General features: G+C 46.8%; 2 protein-coding genes across 2 annotated transcripts; one reads left to right on the forward strand and one right to left on the reverse strand.

Annotated features, from left to right (window-relative positions):
- The first annotated feature begins 829 nt into the window (after window positions 1-829).
- LOC135575287 (homeobox protein NANOG-like) lies at window positions 830-5,370 on the forward strand. Its single transcript, XM_065048517.1, has 4 exons — window positions 830-1,120; window positions 1,548-1,816; window positions 2,563-2,652; window positions 3,130-5,370. The coding sequence occupies exons 1-4, from the start codon at window positions 952-954 to the stop codon at window positions 3,544-3,546; spliced, it is 945 nt and encodes a 314-aa protein (XP_064904589.1). The 5' UTR covers window positions 830-951; the 3' UTR covers window positions 3,547-5,370.
- A 4,286-nt stretch (window positions 5,371-9,656) lies between these two features.
- LOC135578161 (homeobox protein NANOG-like) lies at window positions 9,657-16,674 on the reverse strand. The gene is made up of 4 exons (XM_065048516.1): window positions 16,480-16,674; window positions 12,500-12,774; window positions 11,116-11,205; window positions 9,657-10,667 (listed from the first exon to the last, which is right to left on the reverse strand). The coding sequence occupies exons 1-4, from the start codon at window positions 16,658-16,660 to the stop codon at window positions 10,305-10,307; spliced, it is 909 nt and encodes a 302-aa protein (XP_064904588.1). The 5' UTR covers window positions 16,661-16,674; the 3' UTR covers window positions 9,657-10,304.
- Window positions 16,675-21,030: the final 4,356 nt, after the last annotated feature.

Here is a 21,030-nt window from a genome sequence, read left to right on the forward strand (position 1 = left end):
GGAGGGGTAGAAAGAGTTTATCTTCCTCAAGCAGATTGCAGACCCTGGCTTCAAATCCTCAAAGTCCATAAGGCTCTTGTTTTCTTTGGCACCTGACTGGGTGATTCCCACCTCTCCCTGGTGGGTAGCAAAAAAAAAAAAAAAAAAAAAATTTTTTTTTTTTTTAGCCATCACTTCTTTCAAAACAACAACAAAAATGTGTCAAATGACTAAGGAAAGAAGCTTGAAAAAAGTGAAGTGACATTCCTCTGTGCCACTCTAAAACAGGTCTTCTTGTCTCAGCCTTGGGTTAGTCAATGGAGAAGCAGCTTGTTTGTCTTTGAGACCCCCTCCCCACCGTACAGACACCGCTCTGTAGCGCCGTCCCCCCTGCTCCCAGTCAATGCTTATTTGCAGGGAGGTGGAGGGCTTATCTGTTTGCAATAATGGTTGCGATCTGCAATGCAGACACGCAAAGCCTCCACATGCCCCGAGGCAGGCTTTGGGTTCCCCTCCATTCTTTGCATTTGGGTGGGGACCGGTGAGGAGGAGGTGGGAAGAGTGTTAAATATGAGGGTAGGAGGGTGTCTGCCAAGCCCTGTCCAACTCACCCGGCGGCTCCGCTCAGGCCTTCTGGCCCCGAGGGGAAAACAAGGTCCTTCCTCCCACCCCTCCAGCAGGAAGGGGTGTGCTGGCATCAGCGACCTGATCCCCCCCGAGGAGCCAAGTTGGAAAGTGGGGCCTGGTGTCCTAGCCCTCCCCCACGCCCTGAATACCCCCAAAGCCCCTCCCCTCCAATCAACTGACTTTTAACATGACAATGGCCATGACAATCCCTTCTAGCCAAAGCCAGGCTGGGGAGGACATAAAGCATCCCCCCACCTCCGCCTAATGGGGTACCTGCCTGCACGTTGTCTGTAGCCTCTACCGACAGCTTGCCGCCTGCTCGTGGCTGGAGGACCCAGCCTGGCCATGAATGCCCACCTGGCCATGCCGCCCTACCTGCCCTACCCAGGTGCGGTCAGGTATGGGGACTACTACTGGCTTTCTCCAGGGAGCATGGACAGCATGCCCGCCGAGGAGGCTCCGCCGGCTGACGCCCTCCCTTTCCCTGCGGTGGAGAAGACGCCCAGCCACCCAGGTACGCGCGCCGGCCCGGCAGACCCCGGGGAAGGGATCGGCCTGCTCTCGACTGAGGGATGGTTTTGTCCCTTGTGTGTTTTCTACCCTGGGGGCGAGGGGGGATGCCGGTGCTGCCGGCGGCCGCTCGTCCGGGCGAGGATTCGACAGGCGCTGCTCCGCCGGCTGCCTCGTTGGAAGCGGTGGCGGGAAACCGGCGCGGCTGCCAGCGGCCCCTGTGTCCAGACGGGACGGAGCAGAGGTGTGAGCAGAGGTTTTTGCTTCCCCTGACCCGAGGGTGACGGTACCCACTATTCTGCTCTGCACTGGCTGCGGCGCCCCTTCGAGTCCTGGGGCAGCTGCAATCTTAAATTCTTCAGAGCTGGACTGCAAAGTCTTTGGGTCTTTTGCATCTGACCCTGCTCACCCCAATTCTCTCTTCTCCTCAGACATCTCTCCGGCTTCCTCCAGCTCTGGGACCCTCATCCAATACACCCCCGACTCTGCCACTAGCCCCACCACAGACCGCCCATCCCCCCATCCCTCTTCCCAGAAGGTCAAGGAGGAAGGTGAAGGTGTGGTGAAGAAGGCCAAGAGCCGCACAGCATTCTCCCAGGAGCAGCTACAAATCCTGCACCAGCGGTTCCAGAGCCAGAAGTACCTCAGCCCTCAGCAGATCCGGGAGCTTGCTGCTGCCCTAGGGCTCACTTACAAGCAGGTGAGCATCTTGCTCTGAGCAGCTGAGTCACATCCCTGGTGTGAAGTGAACTTGTGAGCAAGTTTTTTTTGTGTGTTTTTACTTAGACCTCAAAGACGAGTTTCTTATGTGGTCTTGTTTATGCCACTACTTATGTGAGAGAGCAGAGAGTGTGAAGACTTATGACTCAGTCTTCCTCTTAATGTTTGGTTCTAGCACCAACCACCCACTCTGTGCAGGTGTTTTAAAGTGCATACAGAGCAGGGCTATGCAGAGTCAGGTTACTATCTTGTGTGGACATGTGTTGTCCCTCAATGCGAAAAGTCAGATGCACTGCTATGCAAGCTGTGTTTCATAGAGTGGCACCTGGGTCTATCCCTAGACAAAGGGTCCCTGCCAGGCCAGCTACTTGTGTCTGACTGAAGGAATGACTCACTCCCGAGTCTGCACCGATCTTGGTGCACCAGTGAGATGCTACTGTACAAGCTGTGTTTCTGTAGCTGTCCTGGCCCGTCTTTCAGGTAAGGTTTTTGGTGTCATGAAAGATCCCATGGTGACCTGAGGAGTAAGAGTGCTAGTTTTCAAGTCTCAGCTCTGAATCTACAGCTACGTGGGTCTGCTGCATATTGTTAGCTGCTGAAATTATCTATAGTATTAGAAGACAAGAAGAAATTGTATTGTAGTAGAAGGCAAAACATCTTTAGAATGTGTAGTAAGCTCTAGGAATTAATTTCTAATGCCCTGTGTCCTTCCCTCATGACTTCTAGGTGAAAACATGGTTTCAGAATCAACGGATGAAATATAAACGTTGCCAGAAGGAGAGCCAGTGGGTGGAAAAAGGGGTGTATCTACCACAGGTGAGAGAATTCCCCCATTACCAACAGTCACAGTTCCTCCAGTTTGTGGAGTGAAGTGCATCATGTCCAACTTGCGAACTCGAACAAAGCACAGGATTCGATATTACTGAGCCAGTTGTATTTCTCGTAATAGGGCTTACAGTGGCATCTATTTTAAGCCTGCCCTGGCACTGAAAGAACTCGGTTTCCAGTCCACTTCTCTCCCAGTTGAGACTAGATAGAAAATAAAACAGCCAAAGAGGGCCAGCAGAGCTACCCATGCTGTTTTTCTCCCCAGCATTGTGCTGCCAGATACGTTGAGCTGGAGATGATGAACTTAAGATATTGTCATCTCTGTTATTATCAGTTTATAGTGAGGACCATGAGTACAAAAAAGACACTACTGTTTGGCACAGGGGAGAAAGGAAGACCCATCCCAAAGAATAGGCACAGCTGGTGTGATGCTTTCCATTACTGAACAGTCTTTGTCTCTCCTAGAACGGGTTTCATCAGGCTGCGTACCTGGATATAGCCCCCACATTCCACCAGGGCTTCCCGGTCAGCACCAGCAGGAACCTTCAGGCTGTGACCAACATGCAGCAGGCTTACAGCGCTGGCCAGACTTATGGGAATGGGCAGAGCCTGTACTCATTCATGGCTGTGGAGGATGAGGGGCTCTTTGGAAAAGGTGGGACAAGCTGCAATACCCAGCAAGCCATGGGTTTGTTAAGCCAGCAGATGAACTTCTATCATGGCTACACTGCTGATATGGATTATGTCAACCTGCAGTCAGAAGATACCTATGGCTTCCAGAGCACCTCTGACAGTGTCACACAATTCTCAAGCTCTCCTGTACGGCATCAGTACCAGGCCCCTTGGCATCCCCTGGGGACCCAGAGTGGTTATGAATCTTAGGCCTAAGTATTATTTTCTTCCTTTTGTTTCCTCTTATGGGGTTTCTAGGGTCTTAACTCAAGGATCCAGTTTGTATTCCTTTTTTTTGCCCTTCCTCCCCTACTCCTGTTTAAGTCATTGGCGGGGCTCACCACCCTGCTGCCTTGGGATAGTTTTCTGTTTAAAGGCACCTGTCTGTCCATAGCTAACCCTTGGCAAAGGTGTTTTGTGTGCAGATAGGTGAAACTTCATTCATGGAGGGGAATGTCCAATGCCACAGTCAGGAACAGCAGAGGTGGTAAAGGTCTATGTTGGCTGTCCAAGTTTCATCTTCCTCTGCTGCCTCTTCACCAAGTGATCTCTGATCTGTTCCCTGTTATGTCTTGCAGCAGATCTTTGCTGGAGAAGAAAACCCAGCACTTCAGCAACTTTCCACCAGAAATACGCTGCTGTAGCCCAGAATCTTTCATTCTGTCTTGCATATTTCTGTTGTTATCTCAGTCAGCTGACTGCTAGTAGGTTGTTCATCTGCATCCTCTCTTCCTTCACTGAGAAGCTATGAGTCATCTGATTTCAGATTACTTGATCCAGTTACTCCCAGCAGCTCCTCCTGGAGGGGTCAGCACCTGCCTACCCCTTGCTCACTGCCCTCCTGTGTACACAGGGCAGTTGAGAGGAAGTGAGGTGCAGAGGAAAGTGGATTACTGCCCATATCTGACATGGAAACTTTGTTTTCCAAAACTGTTAAATTACTTGTGCCTGTCAGCTCATTCAGGATGGTGTCTCTGGGACCTATCCCTACCCAGTTTAGATCTTGTCCTTCTGCATTGCTGTTGAGCAACTGTTGGCCTGTCCCAGCCCTGTCCCAATCTGTAAACTGCAGCAGCGGGTAGCCCTGAGCACCATTGTCGCAAGTGTGAGGAGTGGCTGTGTGTAGCCATTTTCAGAGGGGTGAGAACAGTCTGCTTATCTGTACATGATGGTCCCCTAGCACTTCATAAACACAGCACTGCTACAGTGCAGCTTTCTCTGGGGTAGAGGCAGGTAGTTAGGTAAAAGATTTTGTTATTGTAAACATCAGTTTAATGTCACTTACCCTGGAAACTGGATGTTAGGGATGGGGAATCCTGTTGGGTCTCAGCAGTTGTCATCCAAGGGCCTAGAGCAGGATGGCTCTCCACTCTCTTGTCTAATCCCAGTTTTAAGAGTATAAGCTAGTAGGATTTTTGTCTCTTGTTGAATCATCCTTTTCAAGTGTGAAGAATCTGGAAGTCAGCTCCAATCTGTGTAAAACTGACCTTTTTGTTTTTTGGGGTGTTTTTTTTGTTTGTTTGGTTTTGTTTGTTTTTGTGGTTTTTTTGTTTTGTTTTGATGCTTTTTTGGGTTTTTTTGTTTTTTACAAGATACGAAACTGCAGAGTTCTATCTGCCACTGCCCAGGAATACAAAATGGCAGGAGTTGGCCAGAGTAAATGAGATGGTAAAAGCATATATATTCATGTGGTAGAGTGTGGGGTGTTTTTTTTTGTTTGTTTGTTTCTTTTTTTGTTGTTGTTTGGTTGGTTTTTTGTTTGTTTAGTTGTTTTTTTTTGTGGTTAGCACACATTTTTGCTGCAACCCTGTCTTCAAATGTCTGCCCAAGGGTTGTATGTCATAGTTAAACTTTCACTGCAAAGGAGACATTTGTTGTTGTTCCAGAATAATTTTTCTTGAAGTCTGTTTTCTTGCAGTCATCTCAAGAATGTTTAATGTTAATGTGCATGTTCTCTTTTTATACTTTTTTTTTCTGCTTAATGTTTTTAAAAACTTGTTTGAATTGAAAATAAATTGTTTTATTTTAAAGTTGCAACAGTGTCATCAGCTTGCATTGGAACAGCCTGCTACAAGAATAGTTATTTTGCACAGGTTATACCAGCAGTACTGAGGAAAGGAGGAAAAGAGGTAACCCTACTGTGTTTCTTCCAAAAGTAGGTTCAAGTAACTGTTTAAAAGGAGTAGGTCACAGAAGTCCATCAGCCTTGTTTTCAACATGCAGTTGTGTTGCCTAGTGCAGGTGAGGGATGCTTCAGGGGCAGGCAACTGGACTGTGCATCAGCAGCCACTGTTTTAGAGATCCAATGAACCTCTTTCTGCTCAGTGAGCTTTGGTTCATCAGAGCCTTGCTTTCCTTATGTATTGCTCAATTTGAACACCTGTGCAACTTGCATGCAGCCAAGGGCTGCAAGGGTCCATGGAGACCAGCACTAGTGGAATAAGGCAGCTGTCTGTGCTCAAAAACTGATCCTATTGCTGTGTTGGCAGAGCCAAGCTCCTGTTAATAGCCACAGTTTAAACCAGCAAAAATGATCTGTTTGGCTTCAATTTCAAGTTCCTTAAACTACAGTACACCACCAAAGCTTTTCATCTTTCTGAAATGGATAGTTCAATAGATACTCCCACTGAGCACAACTGGCTAAACTGACAGATGACTGCCCAGGCTCAAACTGCCACAGGTCCTTTGCTGACCAGAACCTGCTTGAGTGGGTGCCAAAGCATGTCTGCTTTCCTTTTGCAATACCGTAATGCTCTGCTTCCTAGGGTGAGGTGGAATATGTGCTGGAAGGAGGAGGAGTAGAGGTTTGAGCCTGTAGAGGAGAAAGAAAGCTTGAGTTGAGTTGTCCATGTGTGTGTTGCCAACCTTCAACAGTAGAAAAATGTAAACCTGGCCTGGAAGAGGGGGGAATACCACATTCACAGAGTTTCTTGTATTGCAAAATGGAAATCCATTCTCATCCTGACTTGTCTCATGTCCCAACATCAGTTTGGATGAATTCTGGGTAATGGTCTAGTAGTAGTGTTAGTTTCAACAATTCACGTGGGGAAAAAAAAATGGCTGAACCATATATCAATACTGAAAACTTGCCCTCTGGCTTTAAAATTAGCAGCTTCCAGGTGGTGTTGTGTTTTTTTGTTTGGTTGGTTGGTTGGTCTGGTTTTGTTTTTAAGATGAAAATTTGAGCTCTAAAGAAATACACAAAGTGTGCAGGTCTTTGCAGAATGGTTGCAGAGCATGCTTGCTACAGATTACACATGTTGCTTGGATGTGTTTCTCTTCTATGTTTCTGACACAAGGAGGTAGCCAGAGCTTTGCTGGCAGATGTCCTCCTGCAGAAACAGATCATTGTGAAAACAGCCCTGGGACTGAGGTGGCTTGCTCTGCATGCTGCAGTTTGTGGTTTCGTGCATTTCCTGTGGGACCATTTTGCAAAAATTGAGTGTTTCTTCATGGGTGTGCTATTCCCTGAGTTGCATGGAGGTTTGACAAGCATATGTAGTTGTAGAGCTGGAGGGAACATGAAGAGTGGCTGTTGGAATTTCAGTGCGTGGGCCAGAAGGGACTGCTAGTGTATCATGTAGGGTTTCTAGAAGCTGTGAAATTAAGTAGGACTCTGCCTTTCCACAGAACTGGAGATACCCTTTGTTACCTTGATATGCCTGAGTCATTTCACCATATGAAACAACTGCACAGGTGATTGCAGCACTACTACCAAAAAGGTGGAGTTGCAACTAATCCCATCAAACTCACACTTCCTAAAGTTCTACCAGAACTACCAGTTCCTTGGAGGAAGTGAGTGAATGTCGATATATTACATCTGTTAGGACTGCTGCTTCTGGTGACTTTGCTGTGTAACAGTGATTTCTGCACACTGCAAACATGATTCACCTTGCCAGCAAACCTTTTTAGGATCAAACTGTATGTTCATATGGAGCTCTTCATATGTATTATAACTTGTGGGAATACACTGCACTTTTACAGTGTCAACACTCCAGTTTGTCTACACTGCAGATGTAGCTCCAGTGGTACAGACAATTCCACCCAAATGCAGGCCAGGGTTTATTCTCTAGTTTACTGTGTTCCAGCTTTTCCTGTACCATAGGCAAAATACCAAGCAAGCAGACTATTGCAAGCAACCTCTCATTCCTTGCTCTCTGTGCCAATGTGACCAGCAGTGATGTTTTGTAAGCTATGCATTTCTTCTGAGTGGCCCATGAACAAGGGCTCATAGCCCTGGTCGTCTCTCCAGTGCAGATAAAAGTAATGGTATTTAACAGGCTCTTCCCTACAGACACGCGTAAACATTTTGTTTAGTTATCTGACTATGCTGCATGACTCAAATGCTAAGCTAACAGGGTTTGGAAATTTTCAGTAAAGCATTGCCACATATCTCTTGCTTGGCTCATCATCAGTGGCCAGCAGCATCTTGGCTAATATTGAGCAGTCAAGAGGCATGAAGGACCCAAAATCATGGTCTTAGGGAAGAAAGAAAAAAAAAAAAAAAGTGTGTTTTCCTGTGAGGGACATATTATCTTCATGCTGTCCAAAGTTTTTGAAGAGCACCTTGAGGTCATATCTGTGACTTTCTTTCATAATCAGGCTATAATTAATTTCTCACATTTAATTGAAATAATGTGCTCACAGACAGGGTGTGTCTCAAGCAGCTGGGCTGTGCCTGAATCATTAAATCTTTTGTCAATTACAACTGCTGCCTTGGGTGAAGCCCAAGATGCATCCAAGTGATTGCCTGATAGGAGGGAAAGACCAGAAGAGAAAGCAAGTCCTCGGTAGTCCTCTCTGGCTGGCAGTGGCTGGGGGGCTACCTGTAACAGGAGCTACATTCCTGCTGTTACTACACAGAGCACCGGGACTTCAGCTCCTGATACAGCAGATATCAATGAACTCCCTTCCTGGAAGCTGCTTAGTTGCCTGTTTGAATTGCTGCAGGCTTTAGTTTCCAGAACCACTTGTGGCAACAAACTGGCTTTGAATGATGGCTTCTGAAAAAAACTATGGGCCTCTTGAGGAAACTGCAAGATTTGGCAGTGTTTGTTAGCATGGCTTTGCTGAATATCAATACTAGGGAGATCACAACTGTTGCTCTTATAACCAGCATCCTTCTGCAAGCCAGTCCCAGAGGCTTCACACCAAGATTCTGCCTGTCCTAATGCATCCCCGAAGGAAAAGGGCACAACTGGTGACTCCTTTTCCAGAGAATTATTAATGAGGATCGGTCACAACCTTAACTTTTTCACCTGCAGCAGCCTTTGGTGGGGTGGTATGGAAAGGTTCCAGATGATATTCAGGTTAGTAGCAGCATTGTTGGTTCCAAAGGAGCTGAAAAAAACTCCTCCTGCTCACGTGAGAGCCCTGATAATTGCTGCTATTGTACTCCACCTTTAGATATTACCCAGCACCTTTCAGTTAAGCTAACTCAATCGATCCCCACCCCTCTGGCGGTGCAGTGGTTGCAAGAACATGTCTTTCCTAAGCTCAGGCACTTGCATAGGATGCCTGTTCAGGCTGCACATTAAAATGAATCTCAAAACCTGTATGACTTAGAAATTTGCCAGGCCTTATTTTTCCCCAAATCATTCTGGTCATACAGTTTACAGTACAGCTCTATAAACAGTGTAGGTGAACAACAAAAATGTCAAAGAGTGGCTGCATGAGGGAGTGGGGGTGGGAACAAACAGCTGTGAGGCACAGGAACATAAACCATTTTTGCAAATAGAAGACTGTGCCTCTTAATGTGCCAGCTGAAGACATAAATTGCCTCAATTTTTTGCTTTTTTTTTTTTTTTAACCATGACAGCTACTTCATTGCATTAAGATAGAGTCATTGTCATTATCATAAAGCGACAGAAAACCTGTGACTCTGGGAACGAGGGCTCTGTTATTAGATATACTTTGAAACACACATCTGTTTTTAGACACATAGACCCTTACATTGTATTCAGTTTAGAAATTATGGTACCTCTATGTTTTAACAACTCCTAGTATTAAATATTGCCGAGTAGGGCAAATTCTTAAGGTGGGTGGTAGTTACCTTGTCCTTTGACTCTAGATATCTCACATTGCCAAGAGTAATGAAGCTGATCCATTAATAACACAGGAAAATCTATGTTCATCATTTCAGAGTCAAATCAGTAACAGCAATGGCATACAATTGCTATGGCTATTTATGGTCAGCCTGGATTTCATACTGCAATACTCTATTATAGTGGAAGAAAAAGATACCAAAAAATACATAATCTACCTTAAAAAATATTTTATTTGCCAGATTGAATGCACTGTTTGGTTTTCTTAAGGGGAGGCAGAGAAAGATACAGACCAGAACAAGGGGCTTGCTTATCATTTTGATGTTTACAGGATCATCTTACCAGCCTTTCTGCAAACTACTTGTCACATATGCCTTCACTAGACACTTCATCAATTCTATACCTTGTGGCTGACCTACAGAACTGATGATCTAACCATCAGATGGATGCCTGGCATGTGACAGTAACTTCTCCATCTTCAGTGAAAAGTATGTGACCTGCACCTCTCCATACAGCCTATGGCTTTGTGTGTTATGTATACACAGCTGTACAGTGATTTGTATAAATGGGATCCCCAAGGAATCTGTGCCTCCTCTGAGACAAAATAATTTAGAAGATCCAGGGGATAATCTAGATAGCCAGATCTTGGGTGTTACTATAAGGGAACTTGAGTGTCTGTGCCAATAAAGAAAGGGATGTGTGTGTGCATGTGTAAGGGCATATGAATGAAGAGCTGTATGTTCATATATGGGCAAACAGGTGTATCTGCATGTCTGTGTGTCTGTGCTTGCAGGCACGTATTGGGATGTCAAAACAAGTTGTAGCTACATGATGCCCTCAAGCTGCAGGGCACATGAATAACAAAGGGAGAGATGAGAAGAAGATTTGATTCCTGGGTGCTTAAGTACCCGGCATCCACAGTGCTTAGGAATGATAGAGATGGTGGCCAGCAGTGGCTGGGAAAGGAGCCCCCATGGTGGTCGAGTGGTGAAAGTTACAGGTGTCACCTGTCTTTGTGCTGGAATATTCCACATTTCCAGGACAGCTGTGGTAAAAGTCTACTTTGTGCTGGGCAATGAAGCCCACTGTCTGCTGGCTGCTGCAGGTGCCCCCACCTTTGCCAAAGACTCCTCCATCCTCGTCGGTCACAATTGTGTAAGTGTTCTGCCCTGCTCCGTAGTGCTGGTGAGATGGAGGCATGGTTTGGATGTTGCTGGCTGTGGTGATTGGGTAGACCTCATGGAATTTGGGGTGCCCGTCCAGGTAAGTACCTGGCTGGAAGCCACTCTGAAAGGTAAAGACAGCTAGTCAGACACATAGCTTCTCCACTGGTACCCACAGGCGTGACACGTACTAAGGGTCTGTCCCTTCACACTTTGTGTTTTCTCTTGATCAGCAGCAATAGCTTGGGAGGGCAAGAAGAACTATTCCCATAGCTCAGGGGTGAATATACAGTCATATATACATATATGTGTGTGTGTGTACATATATATATATATATAATGTGAGGAAACCAGCTTTTCTCTGGAAGCGTTTCAGTGGCATAGCAAGCCCAGTGGTAGGGTACCTACAGAACATGGACAGTTGTGTGAAGTCTCTGCCTCTGTGCTGAACAAACTAGAAGGCAGGTTATGCTGATACTTGTACACTTAAGTTGCCCCTGTGGAGGAAAGACATCACAGGACTTAACTGCCCAGATAGAAGGACCATGCTGACTCATGTTCTATGTTCTTACTTCTGTGAGCCACTGAGCCCGTTCAGTCCACAGACTTTGCTTCTGGCACCTTTTCAGCTTCATCCTCCTGTTCTGGAACCAAGTCTTCACCTGGGTGGGGAAGGGAGAGCAGAGAAAACATCAGCAAAGGAGAGGGAGGAGCAAATGTTATCAGATTCACAAGAATGACCAGATGACATAGATATATAAGCAGCAGCAGATAAAGCTCTTTAAGAGCTCCTTGGGGTTGTTGCCAAGGGGAGGTGTCTGTCTAGTAGCCTCAGCAGGTGGCTAGTTCATCTGCATGGTGGGAGGAGGGAGCCGCATTATGTCCACAGAACAGTTATACCTGTGAAAAATTGACTCATTTCAATCACAGAGGTGAATGACTGGTGCAAATGAGACCCACCCAGGTCTCTACAAACCCTCTGCACTACAGGCAAATTTCTAAGACACTGTTGCTGCACACTTGAAAGTGGAGAAGGGAAAGGTTTGCTCCTTGTAACCAGCGGTTCCCAAATTCAAAGTTCCTTGCTGGGCTGAATTCCAGAGCCTTTTCCCCCCAGGGCTGTGTCTGCGCTTTGAGAACAGTCTTTGCAGGGATGTGGATTGAAGGAAAGAGCAGGTTGTCCCACCAGCTTGTCCCTGACAGAACCAGTTCAGTGCATGCATGCACGTGTGCACCTAAAGTGCATATACAACATTTTTAGTCCCAGGGCATCCCGGGGCATCCAGACCATAATATCCAGCTCTGATATCCAAATTCCAGGCAGATTTTGGAATGGTAACTGCAAGCACTTGTGCCCCGTTCCCCAGCCCCCTCTGCTTTAGGAACGCATCATTTGAGCCAGCATCAGTTCACTACACACTACCTGGAGATCAGCGGCAACACTGAAAGGCTGCAATGTATGAACCTAGAAGTACCCACAAGGAGTGGAGAGCAGGTGTCAAGCAGACAAGCCATGCTGAGTGTGCATCAGTATTAGATATTGGACAAGGTCAGCACTGGGAAATATTAGCAATAACTTTCAGCATGTTGCAGCCCCGGCAATCAGAGAACTGATGCATGCCAGCGTTTCTGTGAAGCTCCCCAGTGCATGGAAAAAATCTGTGAAGTGCTGTCAAGCCCAAGATAAAAGCTGTTTGTAGCAAACTATGTGTTCATCACTGTGTTTGCAATTCTATTACAAGTGTACCCTTAACTGGAGAGGCCCCAAGGAGGTACCACTGCCACTCCTGTCCCCCAGAAGTGCTTCTGACCTCTGGGCATGAATAGTCAGGACAGCAACTGTTAGCTGGCACCTTTGCTTCTACTTTCTGCTGGAGCCTCATCTTTCCATCCTGCCTTAGGTGACCATTCAGCTGCTGTGACAGATATACCATGGGTCAAAATCTCTATCTCTACCTGCTTGTAGGTGAGTCCCAGGGCAGCAGCAAGCTCCCGGATCTGCTGAGGGCTGAGGTACTTCTGGCTCTGGAACCGCTGGTGCAGGGTTTGCAGCTGCTCCTTGGAGAAAGCTGTGCGGTTCTTGGCCTTCCTCACCCCCTCCATTCCATCTTCTCTGCCCTTCTGAGACTTAGCTGTAAGCTGTGGGGATGAGGTTGCCGAATGTGGACTCGTGGCTGAATCTGGTGTGAACTGGCTGTAATTCCCAGAACTGGATGAAGCTGGGGCTACTTCTAGAAATAAAAAGACAATGAGAGAAGGTATACAAGACATAATGCACAGCTGTGTGGATATGAGCATGCTCCCTGCATGCTATAGAGCTCCTTGCCAACCAGGCAGGGAGTTTCTTGATGCAAAGGCCTGTGTCACCCTCCTTCCTTCATGGATCTGTGAGCACAGACAAGCCCACTGACAGCGAGCAGCTTCCCAGCTCAGCCCTCTGGGATGCCCATGGTTCCTTTTCACCAGATAGAAAAGTCAAAGCAGGGAGTGGAGAATGGTACACATTGGCTCACAGCGTTACTATCCTCCTCCAAAATGCCCCGGTGATATTTCAGCTTCAGTATGGTGTAAAGAGGCCTGGTCATGACTGCAAGCATAGCTTTGAATTGGTGACTGGGGTCCTCAGAACTGCCTGCCTGCCTGCCAATCTCAAGGCACTTGATAGACAATGGCAAAGTGACTACCAACCAGAGTGTATGGTGGGGCAGAGCAGTCTGCTTACAATGATGGGGCAGCAGATGGAGAGCATCAGTCAGGCCTTGGATATACGCTCACTTCTGTTTGCCCATGGCTCTCACCACAGGCCATCTGTCTTGCTTTCAGCTGGGATGGAGTTAATTTTCTTCCTGGTAGCTGGTGTAGTACTTGTGGTTTGGATTTAGTATGAGAAGAATATTGATAATACACTGATGTTTTGGTTGTTTCTAAGCAATGTTTATACCAAGTCAAGGACTTTTCAATGATGAAGCTGGAGATGCACAAGAAGATGGGAGCGGGCACGACCAGGACCAAACTGACCAAAGGGATATTCTATACCGTATGATGTCACACTCAGTATATAAACTAGGGGAAAATTAGCTGGGGGACTGCTGCTCAGGAACTGGCTGGGTGTTAGTTAATGAGTGCATCACTTGTTTTGTATCTATATGTCTACATCTATGAATTTACTGTTACTATTAGTATTATTATCCCTGTCTGAACTATTAAACTGTCTTTATCTTAACCCATGAGGTTTACCTTTTTTCCAATTCTCTCCCTGCTCCTACTGAGGTAGCAGGGGAGTGAACGAATGGCTGTGTATGGTGTTTATCTGCCTGCCATGTTAAACCACAACACCATCCCACTGCTGGAAACACATATATAGATGAAGGGACCTATTTGGCTGAGAGGGGCTTCTGGCAAGACACAAACAAAGGAGATAAATTTGATACAGAAGTGGGGAGTGAGAGACGAAAGGTAGATTTGTGGGATAGTTGAGAAGATACAATAATTCTGTACCAGGGACACAGAGGACAAAATTCAAGTGTGCAGATGAAAGTGTCCAAGACCCTTGTCACTTGTCCTGGTACATGTCTTAAGGGGTTTCTGTTGAGGACAAAGTTGAGATAAAGATCTAAAGAAAAAACTTCCTAAGCAATCTGGGCTACTAGTCCAGACAAAAGCTGCCAAGATGCAAAGTCATTCAGGCTGCCTGAATAGGAAAATGCTAACAAGAGAAGTTACCCCAGCACCTCTCTGTCAGTTGCCTTTTTTATGGGATCTGTGAGAGGCTGAGACCTTCTCAGGCCAGCCCTGACTGGAAGGGCTGTGATGCCAGTCTCCCTCCTTCCCCATAACTGCAATGATAAATCTGTCAATTCCTCCTTCCTCCAGCTACTCTTCCGCAGACCCTTCTGCATGGTCCATCTCCTCTCCTCCTACTGACATTTCAGGAGAGGGGAGGTGTGGTGAATAGGGCAGTGCCATTTTCTGACTACTGAGCCCAGTCAACAGCTCCGAATCTCCTTCATAGTCACCCTCAGAGCTGTGATTCCGAAGCTCACTGAGACACCCTCCTCAACCTCCCAAATGTATATTACACACAAAGTACTGAAGTCCTCCTGAGAAATTATGTCCCCATCCATCCTACCAAACCCTTCCTTGTGTCCTAAACTGAGATGCTTAATAAGCAAACACTTCAAAGCCTTGAGGTGTTGCTGGGCCTCAGTAAGGTGGCCATGTCTGCGGTATCTTTTCCGTGTTACCCTCCTGTCCTTGACACTTCCTGACAGAGGCGTACCTGTCTTTGTGGTGCCTGCCACTCTAGGGTTGCCTGCTCTTTTAGGCCTGTTCTTGGCTATTTCATATTCCTAGACTATTATAATTACCCAGAGCATGGGCTGTGTGAAGAGGCAGGTGTGTAGTGGGGCAGGTTTCTGGTGCTGGCAAGCAGGACCATGAGAATTACAAAGGGATTCTGCCTACGAGGAGAAATGGGTTGTCAACAGAAGAGGTACAAAATCCTGAGGTGTTATGTGCAGGGGTGTGCAGAGCCTGAGAGGAAGCTGGACATCTGTGACCTGAAAGCACAGCAAGCTAAAATTTTGTGGGGGATCACAGGATGCTCGGCTCCTGCAGGCTGCACAGTAAAAACCTTATAGGTAGGAAATTAGCATGTTGAGAATGTGGGCTTGGAAAACAGGAAAGTCTTCTGTTAGAGAGGAACCACAACAAGACACCACACAGCTAAAAGTCCCACATATTCCTGCTCATCCTGTCATCCCAAAGCTGCATGTAATTTACCATCTGCAGCTCAAGCTCAAGACACATGGATTCTCCCTCCCATGAAAAGAGAGTGAAGAAAAGAGGAAACAAGAAATACAAACAGCAGTGCAACAGACATAAACATGAAAACCCAAGACAGACCCAATCCCACAAATGCTTGTTATCTGTAGACCTTTGCTTCCATGACTGGGCTCTCTCTTTAAAGAGAGGCAGCAGAAGAGTGTTTGAAGATGGGTTTTAAGTCTATATACCAGTCTCACTGGAGGCACGAGTGAGTCAATCTGCCTGCTGCCTCTGTGGAGCAGGCAGCGTGCAGAGAACCTAAGCCTTTCTCCAGACTACATGTCAAGTAGCCACATGCCAAATAGCCACCAGACACTTTGGCTGAGTTTCTGACAGCTTGAAACTGGCACTCCAAAAGCTCGCTCTCCTCCCACCCGTTAACCTTACAAGAGCATTAACTACCCTGCTGGCCATACAATGGGGCTGGGCAAAACCTGCTTTCATCAGCTATTCTATTGCCACTTACTGGAGTGGGAGAGGAATGGCAGGAACAGAAAATGCCACTGCGGTGGGACCTGGGACTTTCTCACAAACAGGGAAAGGCAAGGCAAAAAGAACATGGAAATGAGAGGGAAATAGAGAGAGGAAAATGGCAAATTAAAAGAAGCAGCAAGTAACAAAGCTGGATTTAAAGGGAACAGATTTCCCACCACAGTGTGCACGCCTTGGCTCAAGTTTAATGAACACACAGAGGGCATGAAGACTTTGTAAGGGGTAAGGGATGCTATGAGTAGAATTACCTTCAGGATTTGTTTCTCTCTATAACACAAAGACAGCATTTGACTAAAAGGAGGCCCAGACATTCCTGCTGAGAACAATGAACTTCCATGAGACCATGTTGTCACATTGCCCTTTAGCCTGGAGCACAGACCTGCCAGTGCCTGGACTATGCAGGCTCTGTTCAGGTTTAGGAAACTGAAGAAAAGTAGCATGGAAAGGTGGTGTGACTGCCCAAGGTCACCCATCCTTCTTTACCACCATGTCACACTTTGTCCAGCTCACACATCAGCAAAACAAGTCAGGGAGAGAGAAAAATTTGCTCGAGGTGGCTGGCCTGGAACCACAGATATCCTGGGGATCAGCTCTAGAACTTAGCTGAAAGACCTTACCTGCTGTCTGTCTCTTCCTTCCTGCCTCTGGAGACTGATTGACACTGGTGGCTCCAGCTGGCCCAATCGAAGTGGGGGCATGTCCTGCCTCTGCAGCCGAGTTCCAGTAAAACTCCAGGTACCCCATAACAGGCCCACCAGGGTAAGCCTGGTAGGGGGGCAGAGCCAAGTGTGCACACATGTGGAGCAGATGAAGAGGGGGTTCCACCACCTTCTATTAGATGTCACCTTGACTTGAGGAGTTAAGGTAGCCCTGAAGTGTAGGCAGGCAGTTACCTTTATAGCTGGTTATACCCTGCCCGGGACTGCAATATTCACCATCCTCTGCTCCTCAAAGCTCTTTGTCATGTTAAAGAGCCTGATTGGTGGGGTGGGGACAAGAGCAGGGTGGAGTTGGGGAGAGAAAGCCATACATGGCATCAGGGCTAAAACATGTCCCCTCTGAATTCTTCCCATTCTACAGGTTCCTCAGTCATACCTGATCAGGGCTCTGATCAAGAGCTCCAGGAAACCTCCTCCCACTTGCTTCTTTAGGCCTAGCTCAAATTGTCGTCACAAAACAATCCCGTGAGCACAGATGTCCTGTAGAAGACAGCTGTTCACTGCACTGGGAGAAAAATCCCAAACAATCTCCGCCACATGGGAGTGGACGGGAGGGAGATTGGATGCTGAGCTGCTCAGTACCTTGCTGGGCAAACCCAAGCCCTGGCTCCAGGTTTCAGGGAGGGTTCTGAGACCTTTGCTTCTTGGCTTTTGTCTCATTGGAACCCCCAGAAGACCCACACACACATGCACATACCCTCCTGACCTAGCAGCACTTCCCACACTCTTGGTGCAGAGGTCAGGGATGGATTAAGGGTGAAAAACAAGCAAGGATCAGACCTGGGGTTAGAACCGACATTTTTCTTTAAACTGAAAGGAGTTTCTTTCACGCTGGCATTTGAGGGAGCTAGCTGAAAATGTGTGTCTCATCTTCCACATGTCTCTGTCAGAGCAAACTCAGAAACACTGGACAAAGCCACATCCAACACCAGATCTCATTTTGCAGAGCAGACACAGAAATCTCAACTGGCTGGTCTACAGAGGTGCAATCAACACAGGCATTTTCACTGTGGAGGGTGGAAAAGATTTAGTGCGGGTGAGATCCACAGCCAACAGATTTGCTCCCTCATGGTCTTTCAAAGGCACATCCTTTCATTTATGTAGTCTTGGCTGTGGCCTTTGCCAGGCTGTTGCAGGTTGGTTGGAATAAAGAAAATGAGGAATTTACTTTAAGCTGATATTTGCTGACATACGGCCACCCCAAGGGGGACAGGCACCCGCAGAGCTGTTCATTAAATAACTATAGGTGAGTGAGCCACATAACTCAGCTATGAGCCTGCAGGGTGATCTGCTCTATGGGCTTGCTCCAATCCCTTTCCCTCCAGAGGTTTTGCTCTGCCTGTGTTTAGGAAGATTTTATTACTTTCATCTCAAAAAACATTGCGAGTTTCTAGGTAATGTCTATATTTCTCAATGGACAGGCCCATTGTTAATGAACAGGTCCCAGAGTTAATTCAAATATTTCTTGTTGGAATCAGCCCTGCCTTGGCACAAGGACATATTTATGCCTCATGTCAGAAGCTTAGAGCTGAGGGTGTAGATCTGCAGAAATGTAAAATGATTAAACCTAGACTGTCCCTGCAACCCTCTGCGCCTCATTGCTCCACAAGTGTTTGTCGCTGCCTTCTTCCCAAGCCTGCACTAGCACCCAGTACCTGCCCAACAGGCCAAAGAGTGGAACCTGCTCGCTGTGAGAGTATTCTGGTATCAGCAGAGAGAAGAAACAGACAGCTGGAGGTGAGCAAGACCATAGAAAATGTGATTTAGGTCAGTTTAAAAGGATGTGGAACACCACTTCTACCAGCACTTCTGCTGCTGCTGTGTGTCTCATGTCAGATTACTAGTCCCAGCTTCCCTGTCTATAGAGTGGGGGCAAATTGGGAGCCTTCTGAGATTCTTGCATGGGAAACAAAAAGGAACTGTATGACTGGCCTGTGGGTTAACCTGAAAATCAAGGCAACTGCTCTTGAGACATCATGGGCAGACCATTCAACTCACTTGCCACATCACAGCATGATTCTTCTGCCTTCAGATCATCCACTTTCCCATGAGGTGCAGACTGGAGGGAACTAGGGGCCTAGCTAAGGACTCCTTAACTTGGCATCATTGTATTATGTTTTCTGTTTGCATTAAACACTTTTCTCTGCCTACAAACTGCAGGGACTGACCTCTATGCACAAGAAATGCAGCTTTAAATATGAAATTAACTTGGAAAACTAAAAGCAAAAAAGGGTTTTTGAGTACATCTACCCTAATAGAATCCCAAGAACATCCTGAATATGGCAATTACTCTGCAACAGTGTCTACTTGGTGGGTTTGGCTCATGCCTTACATCATTTCGGAGTTGCAGTGCCACAAGAGTTCACATGGTTGTCCCTCATATCTGCCCTTAGGCCCTAGCTGATTAAGTAAAGGGAGAGACACTAACGACATGAGCTGCAGAGAGCTTGGGACACTGCTGGGCAGCTCCAGTGCCAACAAAGAGAATGTCTTGCACTCCTTTTTAATGTCTGGCCTGTTACTTTATGTTGGTGTTCAAATTTTCATGGCCTCAGGTGCAGTCAGAAAATAAAAATGAGTTAGCAGACCTGAAGGACATCAACTTATCTTCTAAAATTGTTTAATCTGAAGATCTGGCAGAAAATCTGGCATGGGTGCTGGCGTGGGTGGCAGTGGGTATTTGTGTACTTGTTGGGAGTTTCACTGGCTGAGCACTTTGCACTTGATCTCCACGATTTCAGCTGCTTCTGAAGATATCTGGGATCTTTCCTGAAAAGTGCCCAGAGGCCATAATAAACTAGCATAGCCAACTGCACTACAAAATCTCAGAGGGCAGAAGCCAGGGAGGAGGGTGGTGTCACCCCTGGGAGCAGACCACCCGCCTGACTGGACCAGTGAGTGGGGCAGCACAGAGGGAGTCACTTCCCCAGGGGTGGGAGGGAGACCAAGAGACAGAGGAGCTGAAGGAACATCAAGGCCTCACTCCCCTGGTTTCAGAGCAGCACCACCTCTCAGGGAGCACCTTACCACCCTTGTGCAGCACAACATGTGGTGCAGGCAACAGCTCCCTAAAACCAGCATTGCAGGCAGGCAGCTGACAGATGCAGCTTGGCATCGAACAGAGACAGACCCTGGCTGGTTTGGTAACATGTTATTCCAAGTTGGGCCCAAATGCTCACTATTATCTCACAATGATCTCCATGAAAGCCTTCCCAGGCTGATGCTCTTTGTTCAGAGGGCTTTCTTGTATCTTAAACAACCTTTATCTGCTCTTCTGCACCATGAAGCTGAAAGCACATGCCAATAAAAAAGGGCATGTTAGTCATGTTAGTAACATCTCTCATCAACAGCTAAGTCCTTTTCTTTCCCTGAGATGGCACTGAACTCTGGAATAGTCACAGCAATGAAACAGTCGCCTGTAAATGCCTAGGTTTCCTCCATAAAGGCAGTGAGTTAGGAAGACTTGTAGTTAGAGAGACCAGGAGGAAAGAGGAAAAGTCCTCATTCTCTGTTACCATGCCCTCCGTGATGTGGTTGTAGCTTATGCTGACTTGCACAAGGTACCCACAAAGCAGTGAACACAGGTGCTACTGACAGGGTGACTCCAGTGACATGGAAGGCAGGAGAGGCTGAAAAAACAATCTTGAAAACTGGGATTATGGACATAATTCAGAATATGCTTAAGCAGAGCAGAAGATGAAGAACATGCTCATGGAAGTGGTTTCTGTATTAGGTCCTCCTTTCACTGGCACAATCCATACAGTAGTGACAACCTGATTTTCGTGCCTAACAACGTTTGGTCACTGCCCAAATGTCTTCTCCACCTTTCACAGGTGACCTTGGCAAAATTATCCTTACAGGAAACAGCTTTTTTTTTTTTTTTTCTTTTTTTAATTCTTCGTTTTTACCAGGATTTTAGGTAATAAACTACCTTTTGGATCTCTTCATTTGTCAGTTGCTGCTCTTTTACACTAAAAGAGGAATCGGACAGGGTCAAATGGGAAAGCTCGGATCTGTATAAAGACACTGGACAGGCCTGACTCTGAGGTGTCTGTGTTCAGGCGAAATGTCCCATGACAGCTAATGTGCTAACAAGTCTTGATGTGTACAGCATGGATGTAACAGCACAAAAACTGGAAGTTGAAGCTGACAGCATCCTGAAACCTTGTGGCTCACCTCTTCTCGGTGTAGCTCTGCCCAACAGCCTCTTCAGTGAAGATACAGCCAATGCCATCAACAGGAGCTGTGGCAGTTTGCGCTGCAACAGTTTAGAAGTCCTTGTGGCTACTGCTATAGCAGGAAAACACCAACTTTCTTGGAGGCTTAGCCTCAACAGACCCCGTTCAGAGGGGCTATGGGGATTACCTCTCCCCTGCACCAGCTTAGCACCTGGCAACTCTTGAGGCTTCCTGGGTCAAACAGTCTTTTTTCTGTGACTAGTAAAAACGG

The sequence above is a fragment of the Columba livia genome, unplaced genomic scaffold, assembly GCF_036013475.1.
Source record: "Columba livia isolate bColLiv1 breed racing homer unplaced genomic scaffold, bColLiv1.pat.W.v2 Scaffold_83, whole genome shotgun sequence".
In the NCBI taxonomy this organism is placed as follows: domain Eukaryota; kingdom Metazoa; phylum Chordata; class Aves; order Columbiformes; family Columbidae; genus Columba; species Columba livia.